The sequence below is a fragment of the Zalophus californianus genome, chromosome 4, assembly GCF_009762305.2.
Source record: "Zalophus californianus isolate mZalCal1 chromosome 4, mZalCal1.pri.v2, whole genome shotgun sequence".
NCBI lineage: Eukaryota > Metazoa > Chordata > Mammalia > Carnivora > Otariidae > Zalophus > Zalophus californianus.
In genome coordinates, this window is record NC_045598.1 from 70960610 (window position 1) to 70977954 (window position 17345).

Here is a 17345-nt window from a genome sequence, read left to right on the forward strand (position 1 = left end):
GCCTCTCTGTCAAGGGAAAGACATGGAATAGAAAGTAAGAAAATGAGGCATGGTGGGAAAGGTCAGCCGCCCAGCGTCCAACCTGTCGATGAACTCAGGTTCACTCTTTGCTTTTGTTAAATTTCAATTGGTTTAAAGATAAAGTGTAATGCTAGGTTCCTAGCTTTTTCCTAAAGGGCCATGCTTTAATCGCTGAAGTTATCACTGAGTTACACTGTCCTATCATGAGAATTTGCTACATTACTTTTGGGACCTCTTGTTCAAAAAATATTAAGAATTGCAAGGCTGTGAGGGCAAAGCATGAAACACCGTGTGGGGTCCTTTGGGAACGCACAGGTCACACGGCCACAAAGCTGCTCAGCATCAGTATCAAGCATCTCAAACGGAAGGGACAAGAAAGCAGAGGTGTTCGGCACTGGCTCCAACTCGGCACAGCACCTTTCCTCTCCCGTGCCTAGAGTTCACTGTCCCTCCTCAAGTGCCTCAGATCTGAACACCATGCTCAGGAGTTCATCTGGGGGGTCCTCAGTCCCTCTGTGCCCCACAAGAGCTGCTTCCTGTGTGTCTCACAAGTAGTGCGAACTTCTGGATTTGGTAGAGAGACTCAGGTAACGTTATGGCTGAGATGTTCAAAATTGAAGTGAGGAGTAGCAAAATTAAATTTGCTCAAGTTACGTGAAAATGGTTAACAGTAAAGCACGATCTAGTCATCCAAAGTTACCGAAATAAGTGGCGGCTACAGGGGAATCCTTCAGATGACAGGACTCGTTATCTTTACACAGCACGGATCTTTGTAGTGGCAGAAGCAATCCATGGTCAAGACCACAGCAGCAGTTCACCGAGCATACTCCCTCAGTGACTCCAGGGCCCCCGCCCGTTGGTGAGAGCGCTGGGCCACTTCTACAGGGGGCCCTCGGACATTGCAGGGTGACTGGCTGTGTGTCTCTAGAGTAAAAAGCTGACCTGCTGTGCTCTTCCTAACCCTGAGATGCGGAGCCTAGGCCTCCCCTGAGCCAGGCTGCCCTCCCACTATTGTTACACAGGACTGGATGTGGGGTATTTACACACTTGAAGTCCTAACCAGAACAAAGTCCACCAAAAGTGTGTGGTGAGTTCACGACAAAATAAAGATCTTCCTGGCCAGCTGAGGTGAATAGATCTGCACATTTGTAGACTATGCTAGAAAAGCTTCTCGAAGATACAACATTCACCATGCACTCAGGGGTCATGCCCAGTTGGAGGCACTTCACATTTGACTTATTTAATCCTCACGGTCCCCATTGCACAGAAGAGGAAACTGAGGCCCTGTGGGATCTGTCCAAGGAGACTCAGTAGGAAGAAGGGAGGCAGACTAAACATCTAATGTCTTCACTATTGCCTGGTCCCATAGAACCTACTTACAGACATGGCAGAAAAATCAAAAGGAAAGAATGGTTCAGGTTTCGATTTCAATGCCTGGTATGTCTGAGTTCTCTGACTCACATGCGAATCCCACAGTCCGTTGAGGTTTATCATCATCATTTAGAAGCAGAGAGTAATATGCCCAGGGCCACAAAGCTCCAGGGGAGACTTGGACTTTCACTCGAGTCAGTCCAGATGGCTCCCACACCTGTGCTCTTTCCTCCTGCCCCAGGTCAACAAGCTCAAGGGGGTTGTGTCCAGCTGTGAGGGTGTCCCTGCTAGCCAACAAGGTACATCGTCAAGAGTTGGAGATCCCAGGATGAAACCAGCAGAACCAGACAGAACACGTCTCCCACCTTCCAGGGTGAACTCTCCAAGTGGAGGCCTACGTGGGAGAGAAAATGGTTTGTCCCAGATGTGTCTATTAGCAGAGCTCTGAGAGCAACATTGTTCAATAAAATCCAAACAGATAATACCTTTGGTAAAATGACAATTGTTTAAAATTATTAAAAAGAGAGAAAACAAGGCTTCCATGCAGAGAGGGTCACCTTGAAAAAGATTTTTCTTCCTGAAAGGGTTTTGTTCGGCTGGAGGGAAAAGAAATAAAAGGAAACATGAAAGCCAATAATAGAAAAACACGAGCATGGAACACCATCATTCATCTTCTATTCAAATGGCAGTCATTGCTGCAGATTACAGAAAGGCTTTAATAGCACTTCTATTCAGAGACAAGCTAAATACTGGGTGTGCACTCAGAAGTGAGCGAGTGATCTAATTGCATACCTGATTCTGGAGTCTTGGGAATGACCCTAGAACCACCAGTTAAATGGTCATTAGTTTAAAAGTTGAAAGTAACTCTTGACATTTTTTGGTAAGAAGTTAACTAAAATGGGGCACCCGGGTGGCTCAGTTGTTTAAGCGTCTGCCTTCGGCTCAGGTCGTGGTCTCAGGGTCCTAGGATCGAGCTCCAAGTTGGGCTCCCTGCTCAGGGTGGAGTCTGCTTCTTCCCCTCCCTCTGCCCCTACCCCTGCCCCCGTTCATGCTCTCTCTCTAATAAATCTTTTTTTTAAAGAAGTTTAACTAAAATGATCATTTTTGGCAAAGTATTCTGTGTATATACATGAGTCACTCACTTATTAATTTTAATGATACTAAGTGAATGATTTTCCTGGCCTAGATTTGGTGGAAGTGGGGGGGGGTGGGCAAAGGGAAGGGTATGAGAAAGTAAATCTGAAAGGAGCTTGGCCAGGAGGGGCAGGGAAAAAAGAGACCCTTGGGATGAGCATCCTGCTTAATTCAAATTCTGTTCTTCTCTAATAAATTTAAAGTAGTTGAGCCCTAAAAGATAGCACAAGTATGAGATAAATCCATACATGAAGTGATCTTAATCTCAAGTCATTATCATAAATATTTACTGAATAACTTCTATATACTAACCCCTCCTTCACTGCCTTTAAGAAAGTGAGAAATCCTTTTTGGAGACCAGATAGTTAAAAGAGATGTGATCTGAATTTTGCAGTAGGTAGATATTAAGAAATACCACATTAAAAAAGAAAAAAGCAGTAGCTCCATTTGTTGTGATAAAAATAAATTTATTTGGGAAAAAAATACCATCTTTCTTTGCTTGACAAGGGCAAATCACCACCATAGTAAATTTCAACTGTTAAAATGAGTGAGCACTGTTACAGTTCACTTCCACATGTCATGTGTACAATCAACAATTAGCACAAGTGACAAGGTGTCCAAATGACTCTATTTCCAATTTATCCCACTGACCATGCCAACAGTTGCTTCCTGTCATGCTGAAACACACACACACACACACACACACACACACACACACACACACACACACACAAATAGGCCTAGAAATGCCCACTACAAGAGGTCTTTTTGTGGATGTAAGTGTGTGCTTTAAAAGGCTTGATGGTTCTCCAACTTGGAATTTTTAATTTAGTATCACAACCAACTTCATTGCTGTGCACACCATGAATTAACAAATGTCTTCTAACCCAAGAATCCCTTTTAAAACAAACACTTAGTGGATGATAAACACGCATCTTTCAATGCATGGCTTTAAGTGCCATTGTTTTTGCACACTCTAAAATGTGATTTTTTTTCCAGCCCAACACTGTGATGTCATAAATTAAAGTCCAATGCAGAATGTCATTATCACTGCGCTATTGCACTCATGCCCAGTAGTTGACTGCAGTCTATGCTTCATCCCATGCAAGTTTATAAAAGGAACTTTGGAACTTCAGTTGTGTTCAACCAGCTGACAGTCCTCTTTCCTGCTCCACAAGTAATAAGTCAGTATTTTTGGAAGTGCTGCTCCAAGCTGTTCAGGGTCCCTCTGCACTGTCACTGGGTAAAAAGGCCTGAAACTTGATTATCTTTAGCAGAAGGACTTTAGTTGACAAGTATCAAGTGGTCATCACTTCCCTCCTGTATCAGAAAGGGGGAGGGAGAAAGAGAAAATACTGATTTCAAAATCTTGGAGCTGGAATAGAAATACTCTCTGTTCTAGGCATGTATAGGTTCTAGACCTGCTGAGTGCCACATATAAGAGGAAGAAAGGTTAAGAAGGACAACGCACATTATTTTTTGGTTTGAGCGGATGCCTTTGGCAATTCTGAAGAGCTGCCCCTGTCCTGGGACTCTGCATCTCCCTATATTGACAAAGTCTCACTCGATAGCTACAACAGATTTCCCTTTTGCTGCAGTGGAGAAGGGGAAAGGTTAACTCTGCATCTGTCCAACCCAGTAGATCTTTCCAAAGAATCACGTCACATTAGAACTGGAAGAGGTTTCAGAGGTCGTATGTTGCAGCCTGGTGGCACTGGAAAGACCAGGAGGTTAAGGAGAGGTCAGGGAACACATTCAGTAACCAGTAGGGTCCAAAACAGAAACCCAGGTGTTGTAATGATCAGGCTAGAGGCTCTGGCAATAATTGAAGGAGAATCAGTCTGTGGCGGTTGCTGGACTGCTTGATTAAAAAAGAGTGACCTTCATCTTGCTCTGCAGGAGACAGAGCTGTGATAGTTGAGGCTGTTAGTCACAGGCACCAGCCAGGGGCCCCAGACAACAACATTTGTGCTGCCCTCACTCCCCAGGTTCCCTCAGTGATGTCCTTCTCCAATATTTACTCTCCATTTATGGCCTTCCTCAATTAAACCATTCTTAGCTTCATGAAGCCTTTAAACACATTCAGGTGTACTGAGGTTTTGATGGAGTCGAAGCCATCATTTATTCTCAGTACAATCCATTTCCTGCATCAGTCCCATGACCTTGACTTACTCTCGGCAGGGTCCACCCAAATCTGCCCGGGATCCAGGCCTTGATCTGATGATTCAACTCAAACTTCTCCAGCTGATTTCACCCATGACCATCTTTGGTAACAGACACTACTGTTTTTATTTTTGATATCCCCTTGTTCAAAACTTTCAACATTTTAGTTCTTCAGTTGACTTCCTTGATAGACTCCCTCATTCCATTTAATTCTTTCATTCATCATGATGAGCACAGTCTCCCCTGAACCAGCATCTTCTCGACGGACCCTAGCACACCATACAGTGGACAGTCTGCTGATACTGCTACTTCTTCTCAGCTCTCAGACCCAATCTGATCAAGAACTTTTCCCATCCACCCCTTAAACCTCTACTCGTTCCATATGGCTGCACTAGAAAACATTTAACCACCTCCTGTGGCTTTTTGTGATGCACACCAAGGTCCAAAAACCAAACACCTAAGACTGATTGGTTACTTTCCAGAATTCACAATTATATTCTCTGATGAATACTTTTTCTTTACAGTTAAATACACATCAGAAAAAGCAACTTTGTGAGACTTTTCCTTATGCAAGGTGTCTCTTAGGAAGCAGCTGCCTATTAGGAAAATTAATTTCTCCTTTGCCAGCTCCTATGTCAATAATCTCATGCTCTAAGAGGAAGAAACGTGATTTTTAAAAACTTCACTTTTCTCAGAAGACCTCATTTCATATTTACCAGACATTCTTTGGAGATGCTCAATCATATCATTTCAAAATCCCAAGATGCAGTATGAATTGATTAACAGAAAATACATCCTGTGGTTTTAAGTAGCAATTATGTTCTTCCATCTTCCTTCAGGAATTTGGTTTCAAGCATTCTTCTCGAAAAACATGGGTAGGGGGTATTTTTAGTTAACAACCCCACCTCTGACTTCACATGAAAACAAATAAGGGCACAATTAAGAAAACTATCCTCATCTGACCTCCATTCTAGTCCCCAAAACACCATGTGGATGTGTTGCCGCTGAGGCGTAGACCATTTGCGTAAGTGTCCAGCTGAACACGAGCAAAGTGCCGTTGGTCAAGGCAGAGCTACTGCTGTGTGTTCCCAGCCAAGGCTATGCACAGCCTCCTCTCAAGGAGGGTCCCTGCTCTGCTCAAGAAAGGTTATTTGTACCAAATATTGCAGCAAGGGAAAGGCCTTGGACATTCCCAGAGGTCCACCTCTAAAAATAAGTGTTTTGACCTCTTATTTGGCCACCTCAGAATTCACCTTCTTTAGGGACAGAACTCATGCCTTCCCATTAGAGTCTCATAATATTCCCAAGAGATCTCAACCATGTCATGTAGCTTTCTACCCTGTTTTAGAAGAAACAATTCATTTCCGAAGCCAGTTTCAGTGGGAGGAAAGAAAATGAAAGACAAATTATTTCCCACAACAAGCTGATTTCTGAGTGTAGAGTTAACCTTGGAAGAATTCTTTGTTAAGGCCACGGAGAAGCTCACCTTAGGAGCATGGAGACCTGATTAAACACAGTACTGACCTCCTCAGGCAGCAGACACACGACAAGAAGGCTGAGGACTCTTTCTGATACTTCTCTTTGCTGCTACTACTACATTCCTTCAGGAATTCCTGAAGATCTGTTTCAGGAAACCCATTCTGTTGGTATTTCTGTAAAAAGAACACAATGTTGTTACCTTATTTATAGAGCATGAGAAACTGCTCCCTTTGTCAACACATCAAACCCACCTTTGCTAAAATAAAACTCTCCCACATTGCTAGCTCAGATGCAAAAACTGATATTAACAGTGATGCATCAATCTGTCAGTCCCAGAAAGCCAAGCCAGGGCCACCATGGGAACAAAAACAATCCAAAAATCCCAGAAAGAAAGCTATGGCTGTGCAGGGGAGGGGTGTGTTAATAAGGGGAGTGAAGGAAATAGTCAAAAGTCTAAAATTTTAATGCTAATTATAAGACCAGATAAGATCTCCCCTTACCCTCACTGCCAATGTAGAGTCTACGGGGCAGTAAGCCCTAATTCCTCTACTTTTATGGAAGTTGGTCACTTAGTGGGGCAGAAGGCAGCAAGTTCTTCCCGTTAGACACAAAGACCCTGAGACCCTGCTCACCCCATGCTTACTGAGGTTACTGAGGCTTGGCCCACTCCCAGGGCCACTGCCTCATCAAAGACAGGAACCCCCAGGGCGGGAGTGTGCGGCTCCTATCTCCATGCCCAGCCCTGCTACTAGAGCCAACCACCCATCCCCACGTGAGCACTCATCTCCCCATGGCCAAACAAAGCACTCAGGAGCATTTCCAATGGATGGTAGTCTTCTTCTTTTTAAAGATTTGATTTATTTGTCAGAGAGAGAGAGAGCACAAGCAAGGGGAATGGCACGCAGAGGGAGAGGAGAAAAGCAGGCTCCCCGTTGAGCAGGGAGCCCAATGTGGGGCTCGATCCCAGGACCCTGGGATCATGACCCGAGCCGAAGGCAGATGCTTAACCAACTGAGCCACCCAGGCGCCCTCAATGGACGGTCTTCTGAATTAGTCTGAGAAGGGCTTACTAAGAGGACAAAAGCCCAAGGCATTGACAGAACACCTCTGGCTGTTCAGACACTGGTCCCGAAACAGGGTTTTCCAAGCACGACCATCTGCTGTGGAGATGCCACCGCATGAGGAGGCACAGAGCTTCCGTTGAGCTACAACGCAGTTCAACAGGGCCAGTCTGAAAGGATCCAGAATCCATGGGGTGGCTTAGGGAGGCAGGAAGCGAGGCAGCCACAAAAACCTTAGCTTTCATCATTTCAAGGAAACCCGCACCACACAAATGGCTGTCGTGTACAGGCGTGCCCGTGCCTGGTCAGGCTGTCAAGGTGGCAGAGACACCCCTTATCGCTGAAGCTGATTATTCCATGGCTTAAATTCCATGACGGGCAGGTACAGCTGCCACTGTGGAGACTGACAGCCCAGCTACCTGACTGACCATGCTCAACCCATCCGGACCCACGTCCTTTCTCTCTTCCAACACACTTCCAGACCAGTCCACCCCGGTCTGGATGACAGGGACAATACCCTGAATGTATATATAAAATTCACCACCGGCACCCACAAAGTTTCTTTTCTAAAAAAAAACCTTGAAATCAAAGTAAAATTGTACTATTTTAAGTAAAAAGGCAGAGTATTTTCCTATGTTCCAATCCATACAGAATTCGCTGTCGTTTTTTGGCAGGAAGTATGACTTACCTTAATGGTGTCATAGGAGTCTGTAATCAGGGCAATGAACAGGCTGAGGATCATATATATAAAAAGACTGATGAAGGAATATAAGTACAAGCGACTGAACAGCCACACCAAGACGCTCTTCTGCTGGATGTGAGCAAAGGTTGCAAACATGTCATCACCATTGACTAGAGAAAACAGGACACTCAGCAACTGTGTTCAGATCCTCAAAACTGTAGGGGGAAACCAAAATTAGTTTTTAAGAGGTATGATCCAAAAAAGCAGAGAAGTATCTAGTTAACTTATTTTGTTGTTGTCATCATCACTATTATTAAATAACATTCATTTTATTTTTTTTTTAAAGATTTATTTGTTTGAGAGAGAGAGAGAGAGCATGAGCAGGTAGGGAGCGGCAGAGGGACAAGTAGACTCCCGCCCTGAGCAGGGAGCCCGATGCGGGACTCGAACCCAGGACCCTGAAATCATGACCTGAGCCAAAGGCAGACGCTTAACCAATGGAGCCACCCAGGTGCCCCGATTCTAGATGTTTTAAAATGAATTTTAGGGGCGCCTGGGTGGCTCCATTGGTTAAGCGTCTGCCTTCGGCTCAGGTCATGATCTTAGCGTCCTGGGATCAAGCTCCGGAGCCCCACATCAGGTTCCCAGCTCAGTGGGGAGTCTACCTCTCCCTCTCCTTCTGTCTCCCCCCCCCCGACCCCTTCTGTCTCTCACTTTCTCTCAAATAAATAAAATCTTTTAAAAAAATAAATAAAACATCTAGAATATACCACAATAAGAAAATATTATCCAAAACTCTCCTTGGGGCGCCTGGGTGCTCATTCAGTTAAGTGTCTGACTCTTGATTTTGGCTCAGGTCTTGATCTCTGGGTCCTGGCATCAAGCCCTCATCAGGCACTGTGCTCAGCAGGGAGTTTGCTCGTCTCCCTCTCCCCTCTGCCCCTCCCCCTGTGCACACTCTCTCTAATAAATAAATAAATCTTAAAAAAAAGACCAAAACTCTCCTCCATGCTTACAAAGATAATCTCTCGATATTTTCCTCAGTTTTTTTCCTTTACACTTTGTGTATATTTGTGGTCATATCATCTAACAATTTTGGATCCTGATTTTTTTTTTTCTACTGAACATCATCTTATGTTACTCACACTTAGAAAGTTTTTTTTTTTTTTTTTTTTTAAATATAACAGCTCATTCCTTGGATGTCAGATTTAACTATTTCCCTCTGGCTAGAATCCTGAGAATGTTCGCAATAATAAAAGACAATGTAATAAACATTTCTCAGCACAGGTTTTTCCTGTTACTGGGTCTAATCTGCCAGACCACGTTCTGAAAGAACAGCAGCTACTGTGTTCTACAACCAGCAGAGAGGGGAAGTGGCTGAGACATAGCACAGGCTCAAGAAAGTTTTGCTACATGGAGGGTTTTACCTTAGCCTCTCCAACCGCACATTAAAAACCTGAAGATTTCCAAGGCTGAGGAAGTGTCAAAAGATGAAGGATCACGGCTTGTGCCTTCGAGGGGCTCCCCTGCTGACAATGGACAGGCCATAACCTAGACACAGAACGCCCTGTGGTAGAGCTAGGGTGCCCTGTGGAAGGAAAGTGGCCCAAAGACACAGATGTAGTGAAAAGAAGGGCCATATGCACCCCAATGTTCATAGCAGCAATGTCCGCAATAGCCAAACTGTGGAAAGAGCCGAGATGCCCTTTGACAGATGAATGAATAAAGAAGATGTGGTCCATATATACAAGGGAATATTACTCAGGCCATCAGAAAGGATGAATACCCAACTTTTACATCAACACGGATGGGCCTGGAGGAGATTATGCTAAGTGAAATAAGTCAGAGAAGTCAATTATCATATGGTTTCACTTATTTGTGGAACATAAGGAATAACATGGAGGACATTAGGAGAAGGAAGGGAAAAATGGGGGGGGGGGGATTGGAGGGAGAGATGAACCATGAGAGACTACGGACTCTGAGAAACAAACAGGGTTCTAGAGGGGAGGGCGGAGAGGGGGTTGGTTAGCCTGGTGATGGGTATTAAGGAGGGCACGTACTGCATGGAGCACTGGGTGTTATAGGAAAACAATGAATCGTGGAACACTACATCCAAAACTAATATATTGTATGGTGACTAACATAGCGTAATAAAATAAAATAAAATAAAATAAAATAAAGAACTGGGCCTGAAGGCTGAGTGGTTCCCCAGTGAGAGGAGAGAGGGGAGGGTTCACTCAGTGAACACAGGAGAAATAGGGCGCTCAGCCTGGGAAGCAGAGGCTGCAGAGGCATGTCTATGCCATGAAGGAGGTGTGTCTATGAGGTGCTGAGGCGTGTCTATGAGGTGCTGAAGGGTCTATGAGCAGCGGCTGCAGAGGCATGTCTATGCCATGCTGAAGGAGGCACGTCTATGAGGTGCTGAAGGGCCCCATGCTGAAGGAGTTGTGTCTATGAGGTGCTGAAGTGACAGGATCTGATCTGTGTTTTATGTTAAAGGGAACCATGGCACTCGGAAGATCTAGAATGAGCAAAGCCTAGGGGCAGGGAGGCCAGGGAGAAGGGAGTGCAAGAGCCCGGGGTTGCAAGGAATCCGGAGAGACTGGGAGGAGGAGGAAGCAGAGATGAACATACGTCTGGGAAGGGACAGACACCTAGGGGACTCCGTTTTCGGTGAGGCAAGTCCTGAGGTGCCCAGGAAAATGCTGCTACGCTGCGGTTAGTGGGAGGTTCAGGAGCTGAGCGTGCGCAATGGGGTTCCCACTGGAACCCCACAGGCGGCCGTCCTGGCTTGAAGTGGTTGACAAACTATTGCCACGGCAACTAACAACAAACAGCAGGTGCTTAATAAAGGGACATCTCCAGGGCCAGAGGGTTAAACATTAGTGGAATGTAAATCTTCTAAGGAACAATAATGACCTAAGAGGCAAAAGACAATGCAGTTTTCAAACACAGATGGGACATGTTAGTGTAGAGTTTTGAATCCGATTCTGTCCCGAGCACGAGGCGCACATGTCCACGGAGTCCGTGTGGCTCTGGGGATAGCCCTGTCCCTGACGAACGCCTACGGGGTGCCTCCACTCAGAGGTCGTGAGGACTATTTCACATGTCACAAGGCAAAACCTCCCACCCCCTGACCCGGAAACTGGCCTTTCCCTCTAAATTCCCTATTGCTGTCAGTGACTTCAGTCTCCTATCAAAATAACCGTTTACTCCAAAATAATCAAGTACTTAAAACTATGTGTCGAATTGATTTGTCTTCTCCTGTCTTCAGTCTTCTAAGGTCTGTCGGCTCCTAGGATGTTTTTCTGAACCGCTCCGATGTCAGCACTTACACCCAGATTATTATGGAAACTTCCAAGAGAGTCTTTACTCCAACCTCTTCATCCTACAGAGTCCACACTTCAGGAAAATCTAAACCTCACAGAATATAGCCTTCAGGTCATTTCTCGTGCTTAAGAATATACAAATTTAGGATGCAAAGTGAACATCCCAACCAAGAAGGCTGGGATAAGTTTCCTCTTCACTTGGCTTCTTCCCCTCTCCTCATTGTCAGTATCAGCATCCTGGGCCTGACTGCGCCCACACAGCAGGCCCACTTCTTTCTCTTTTCCTCATGGATGGGTTCTCTCCATCTGATGGGACGTCCTCCTCCCCCCACCTTCTCCCTCCCTGTCTCTGTGTCCCATTAAGCCAATGTTGAAGGGCTAGTTCAACATCTACTTCAAGCCAGGCTGCCCTGGCGGCTCTAGTCCCTTCCCTGTTCTCTGCATCAGTAAGAACCACCAAGGAAACCACCAGTTTGTCTTCTAGTTGGTTTATATACTTCTCCATACCCCAACTAGATAACACACACCATGTCCTCCTTGCTCCATGACTGAATCCACAGGGTAAAGCCTGTAGCCAAGGGAGAGTACACAAATGTAGCCCAAACAGAGATCATGCCCATGCCTTTAGCACATCAGCAACAACTCTGAAAAACTCTAAAGTTGGTCTCCACAGAGATCTGGAGGGAACATCCATTTGAGCAAATCACTTAACAATATGCAGATTATTTAACAGTAAGACAGGCAGTTCTCAAGAGTAAATATTTTCCATCCCTATCAGCCTTAAGACAATAAAATCAAAGCTGGTTTCTATGGACATGAATTAAAACTCTGCCAGCACCATTAATAATTCTTTTGGAATCTGGTCAAGTCCTTTCTTTAGTTTCAAGAACCCATAACAGTCTGTACTTTGGGTTCCAAAAGTGCAAATAGCCAGTTGGTAAGTACATATCAAATTCATTCCTTAGTCTCTTGTTCAGTTATTTAGGATCATCCTCAATGTAATACCTGCCTCAACGTATACCTGCCTCAATGTTAATGTTATTCACAACCATTATACTTCCCTCTCCTCTATGCACATGAGATTTATTTTAACCCACCAGAAATTTAAAAGAGATCCAATAAAATAAGTGGTACACAGTCTGCTATTTTGTACCTCAAGAAGTGGCTGTCAACCAAGATGTCCATCGACAGATGAATGGATAAAGAAGATGTGGTATATATACACAATGGAATATTATGCAGCCATCAAAAGGAATGGATCTTGCCATTTGCAACGACGTGGATGGAACTGGAGGATGTTATGCTGAGTGAAATAAGTCAATCAGAGAAAGACATGTATCATATGACCTCACTGATATGAGGAATTCTTAATCTCAGGAAACAAACTGAGTGTTGCTGGAGTGGTGGGGGGTGGGAGGGATGGGGTGGCTGGGTGATAGACATCGGGTAGGGTATGTGCTATGGTGAGTGCTGTGAATTGTGTAAGACTGTTGAATCACAGATCTGTACTTCTGAAAGAAATAATGCAACATATGTTAAGAAAAAAGAAAAAGAAGAAGGTAGCAGGAGGGGAAGAATGAAGGGGAGTAAGTCAGAGGGGGAGACGAACCCTGAGAGACGATGGACTCTGAAAAACAAACTGAGGGTTCTAGAGGGGAGGGGGGTGGGGGGATGGGTTAGCCTGGTGATGGGTATTAAAGAGGGCACGTTCTGCGTGGAGCACTGGGTGTTATGCACAAACAATGAATCATGGAACACTACATCAAAAACTAATGATGTAATGTATGGTGATTGACATAACAATAAAAAATTAAAAAAAAAAAGAAGTGGCTGTGAACCACACAATCAGTTTTGGTGGCCAAAATCCATAGTAGAAGTGAATTTTAATAATACCCAAGGTAAGAGGAAGAAGATTCTCATGGGCTTCTGTTCTAAAAGGACTACATTTATAGGGAATTGCTATGGTTCTTATGAGGTTGTAAGCCCCTAAAAAGTAGGTGCTACTGTCTCTCTGTTTTTTGTTCATTAAAAAACTTGCTGAGCCTCTACCACGTTCTACGCACCATGCTGGACATGGGGAATGCAAAGAGCAAGGAGCCATAGTCACTGTCCTTGAAGAACTCAATCTAGAAGAATCCGACAAGATTTGGTGTACACTTAGTAAATATTAAATGGTTATTTCCATAAAGAGTCCCCCTAGGTTCTACGGGGCCAGAGTGAGAACTCGAGCATTTGTCCCACAAACAATCACTTTGTGATTGAGCCACAAAGAACTTTCATTTGAATGAACACATAACCTACAGTGGCTTATTACGGAGAATGACATAAAAATTTGCTTCAAGAGCTAGTACTGAGAACCTCATGCAACATTCAGGTGAAATATTTTAACTGGCTAACCGTTGTTTTGAATAAGAAAGGAGCTTGGCTACAAAGAGAAATCCTAAAAGCATGAGGATGTCATGTGGGTTCGGCTGAACTTCTACCCAGGGCCATCAGCAAGGTCCAACGATTTTTCAACGGCTTGGTCTTCTCGTTTGTAAAATGAGGACAAGGTAATTTATTACCTCACAGTGAAGAAGTCCTCTGGAAATGGAAGAGCCACATTAGAATAATGTTCTTCCAAATCTCATCTTGAATTATTAAACACCAACAGTCTCTAGTCCTCTGTGCCCAGACATTTTGAAAGGGCGCCATGCCAAAGTCCATTAGTGCTGGGATCAACGTTGGCAGGACACTTGTACATTTACTCCCTTTCAGCTGAACCACTGAAATTCAATGTCTGACAGGAAAACAGGAAGCTGAAATATGGGAGTCCTGCTGCCGATCAAACTGCAGTGTGAACCTAGTTTTCCCAATACCTCCTCTTAGAGTGTTTTGTTTGTTTAAAGGAAGAGTTCACTTCCACACCCAAGGTTGCTGTATTTTAGAAATCCTAGAAAATGCTTGCCGTGGTGCCCAGCTTTTCAAGACTTCAGGTAATTCTAAAGGTCTTCTGATTCAACAGATGCTGACAGAATCTAAGAATTCTGATGGTTTGGATTAATTTGCAGGGGAAGGGGTGCAGGGGGCAGTCAACATTTTGAACTTCAGATTCAAAGAAGAAGAAGCAAAATAGAGAAGAAAAGCACAAAAGTCCAGAACCAGATTAAAGGTTTTCTCCCTCCATTGACTAATGCATCCACTGGATTAATTCGACTATGCATTTCCCCAATATATCAGTCTGGCTAAAGATGATAGATGCCATAAACACCTGCCACACAACCCTAGAGACAGCCCTTATCCCTCTGGTCCTCTGGGGGAGAAATGGAAGGCTGGCATTTAGTGGGCGATACAAGTCAAGAGGTGCAAGGTACAATATGATGGCCACTAGCTACATGTGACTACTGAGCACCTGATATGTACCAGCTAGTCCAAACTGAGCTGCGTTATCAGGATAAAATACCAGATTTCAAAGTACTAAAAAAAAGGGGGGGATGTGGACTATCTCAATGTTTTATATTGAGTACATGCTAAAGTAATATATTAATATTTTAGATATATTGGATTTAATATATAATTTATATATATAAATTATAATATATAATTTAAATCACTTCATCTGTTTCTTTTCTTAATGTGGCTACTAGAAAATGTGAAAGGACACTTGCGGCTCTCATTTGTAGCTTTCATATTTTTATTGGACAGTGCTGTCCAGAGCAACCCAATCTCGCCTGGATTCTTAAAAGGAGAGAACCTAACATATGAAAACACACTCAGACCCACAAAACAAATAACATCCTTTTCTTCAAGCGTGACACACTGAGGGAAATAAGACTGATTACACAGCTCTCCTCTCACAGTTGATCTACTCATAGATCAAACTAAATGCTCTTTTTAACGATCTGTTTTAGATAATACCAAGAAAACCCCTGCAGGGTATTGGTCAAAGCATGTGTACTGGGGTCAGACAAACCTGGGTGTGAATCCTATCTCTGCCATTTTCTAGCTGTGTAACCTTGGGAAAACTATCTAACATATTAAGAGCCCTATTTTCTGTAAAAGAAATATAATATTTCCCCACAGGTTTGCTGGGAGGGTTGACATAGCAAGAGGTAGAGAACTTGGGCACTATGTCTATTAGCATATAATGCTTTAGAATGGTAGCGCTCTTAGTAAAATTCAAGCAACATTATCTGATCACCTTCCAGAATAATGATGGGGTAGGGGAGATGGAGGGCAAAGGAGACAGAAGCACTCATCCTAAGCCCTTGGAGCCAGTGAATTGAAGCAGAAAAGTCAGGCTCAGTATTTATTCCACGCAGTGCAACAATGCCCTCTAGTGACAAAAATGCGGAGAAGCAGTCAGAACAGGAGGCAAGCAAGGAAGAAAAATGGAAATTTTCCTGGGTACTAAGACAGTAAGTTCTCCAGATCAGAGAGATTATATCAAAGAACAATTTTTACTCATGAGTCACCTTTAAAGCAGTGGCATGGAATTGGAAGAGCAATAAGATTATCCAGATTTACTATTAACCCAGGGACTGTCACTTTGTTAATTATACAGTTGCTCAAATAGGAAAACAATAGTTCTCTTTGGACACGTTAAATGTAACACTTACAGGGGAGAAAACCTGCCTGTGTGTCAAGTTACTAGGATTTATTTTAGTATGAGAACACAGAAAAGTGGAACCTTGTGGACTGCCCACTTTCTGTGAGTAGTTTACAAACCAGATTTGATCATGTTTTGTTTAATGCAACTATCAAGGTCAAAACTTAAGGCTAAGCTGTTCTACAAGCTTCAACACCATCCTTTGTATGTTCACCTCTTTTTCTCCCCACAGAGAATCTAAGCCAGGATAACAGTCCCCTGGGCTATAGAGATGAAATAAGAGAAGATAGCCATGCTTAGCATAGTACCTAACATACAAGCATCGAGTAATAGCTGTTATTATTGTTCATTGTGTTGTTTCTGTTGTTCCAACTGCCAGAGGCCCATGGAAGAAAAACGTTAAGATACAATAATTCCTTTCATCTTTTTTGGTTTGAAAACAAGGCCTATCGAATTTCATTTCCTGAGGCATCTGTCAATCAAATTTATCATTTTAAAACAAGAACATCTGAACGTAACTTTGATGTCCTTGAGATGCTGCTGCTGACTGAAGCCCAGTGATAGTCTAGAATTCAGATACTGATCTTTAATAAGGCACTAAGATGACAGTGTAATCAAAACCACCTGCAAAGACAACATCTGTTATCATTGTAATCCTAGACCTAAGATGGTCCTTCTGGGCGGTCTTTGTCCATCTTCATTCTCCTCAATTAATGTGGATGAAAACCCTAATACTTTAAGTGAGAAGGATATTGGAATAATTCTCCTCATTTAATTTTCATTTTTAATATAGCGATCTCGTGTCCAAACAGTTCTCAGCTGGTGATCGGCTGGGTTAGTATGTGCCCTCTGAAGCCGGTCCCAGACAACTAGGAAATGTATCCTCTAGTTACAGTTCTACAGCTCTTGTTTCAATATCCTGAAGTCACTTCAATATCCTGAAAAGCAAAGAAAACCGATGCAAAGATACGTCTTACTGACATCGATGGTACACGCTAGAGCAAAGTGAAAGAGGGCAGTTTGGGACCCCCTGGAAGGGCCCCTAATGTCAGAAGGAAGAATTGGTGCTACACACCTTGTCATGATATGGTCCTAAGACAATCCAGCCACAAACGTGTACCCAGATAGATCATACCGGCACAAGCACAGAAGCGAAGGACTTTGGCAGTGAGGCCTGCATCGTTAAAATGAGCACCTGAAATAAAAAACAGCAGAATGAGGGAAATTAAAAAGTGGCTTACTAGGACCCAAGGAGAAATGAGTCTAAGTCCTCGTGCCCTACCCAATGCCACATCCTTACATTATATGCTTGGAAGTACCCCAGGTATCTGATGACGCCAACCCAGACAAAGAGCGTAGACGTTCCAAGCAAAATGCTGCACAGATCGTAATTTGTGAGATTCTAAGGATGAAAAAATAGACGTGAGTAAAACATTCCACTCCACTCAGCTTATTGACCTCACTTTAAATTGCAAAGAATGGACTTGCAAAAGAATGGACTGCCTGCCTTTCCTGGT

General features: G+C 43.6%; 1 protein-coding gene across 1 annotated transcript in view; it reads right to left on the minus strand.

The window, feature by feature from the left end:
* Positions 1-2984: 2984 nt before the first annotated feature.
* Positions 2985-17345, minus strand: part of MCOLN2 (mucolipin 2) — a 54302-nt gene continuing 39941 nt past the window's right edge. The window contains 8 exon segments of the mRNA XM_035726937.1: positions 2985-3846; positions 6214-6341; positions 7918-8094; positions 8096-8126; positions 16902-16946; positions 16948-16987; positions 16990-17023; positions 17129-17230. Coding sequence (XP_035582830.1) covers positions 3825-3846; positions 6214-6341; positions 7918-8094; positions 8096-8126; positions 16902-16946; positions 16948-16987; positions 16990-17023; positions 17129-17230 — 579 coding nt within the window. The 3' untranslated portion in view covers positions 2985-3824.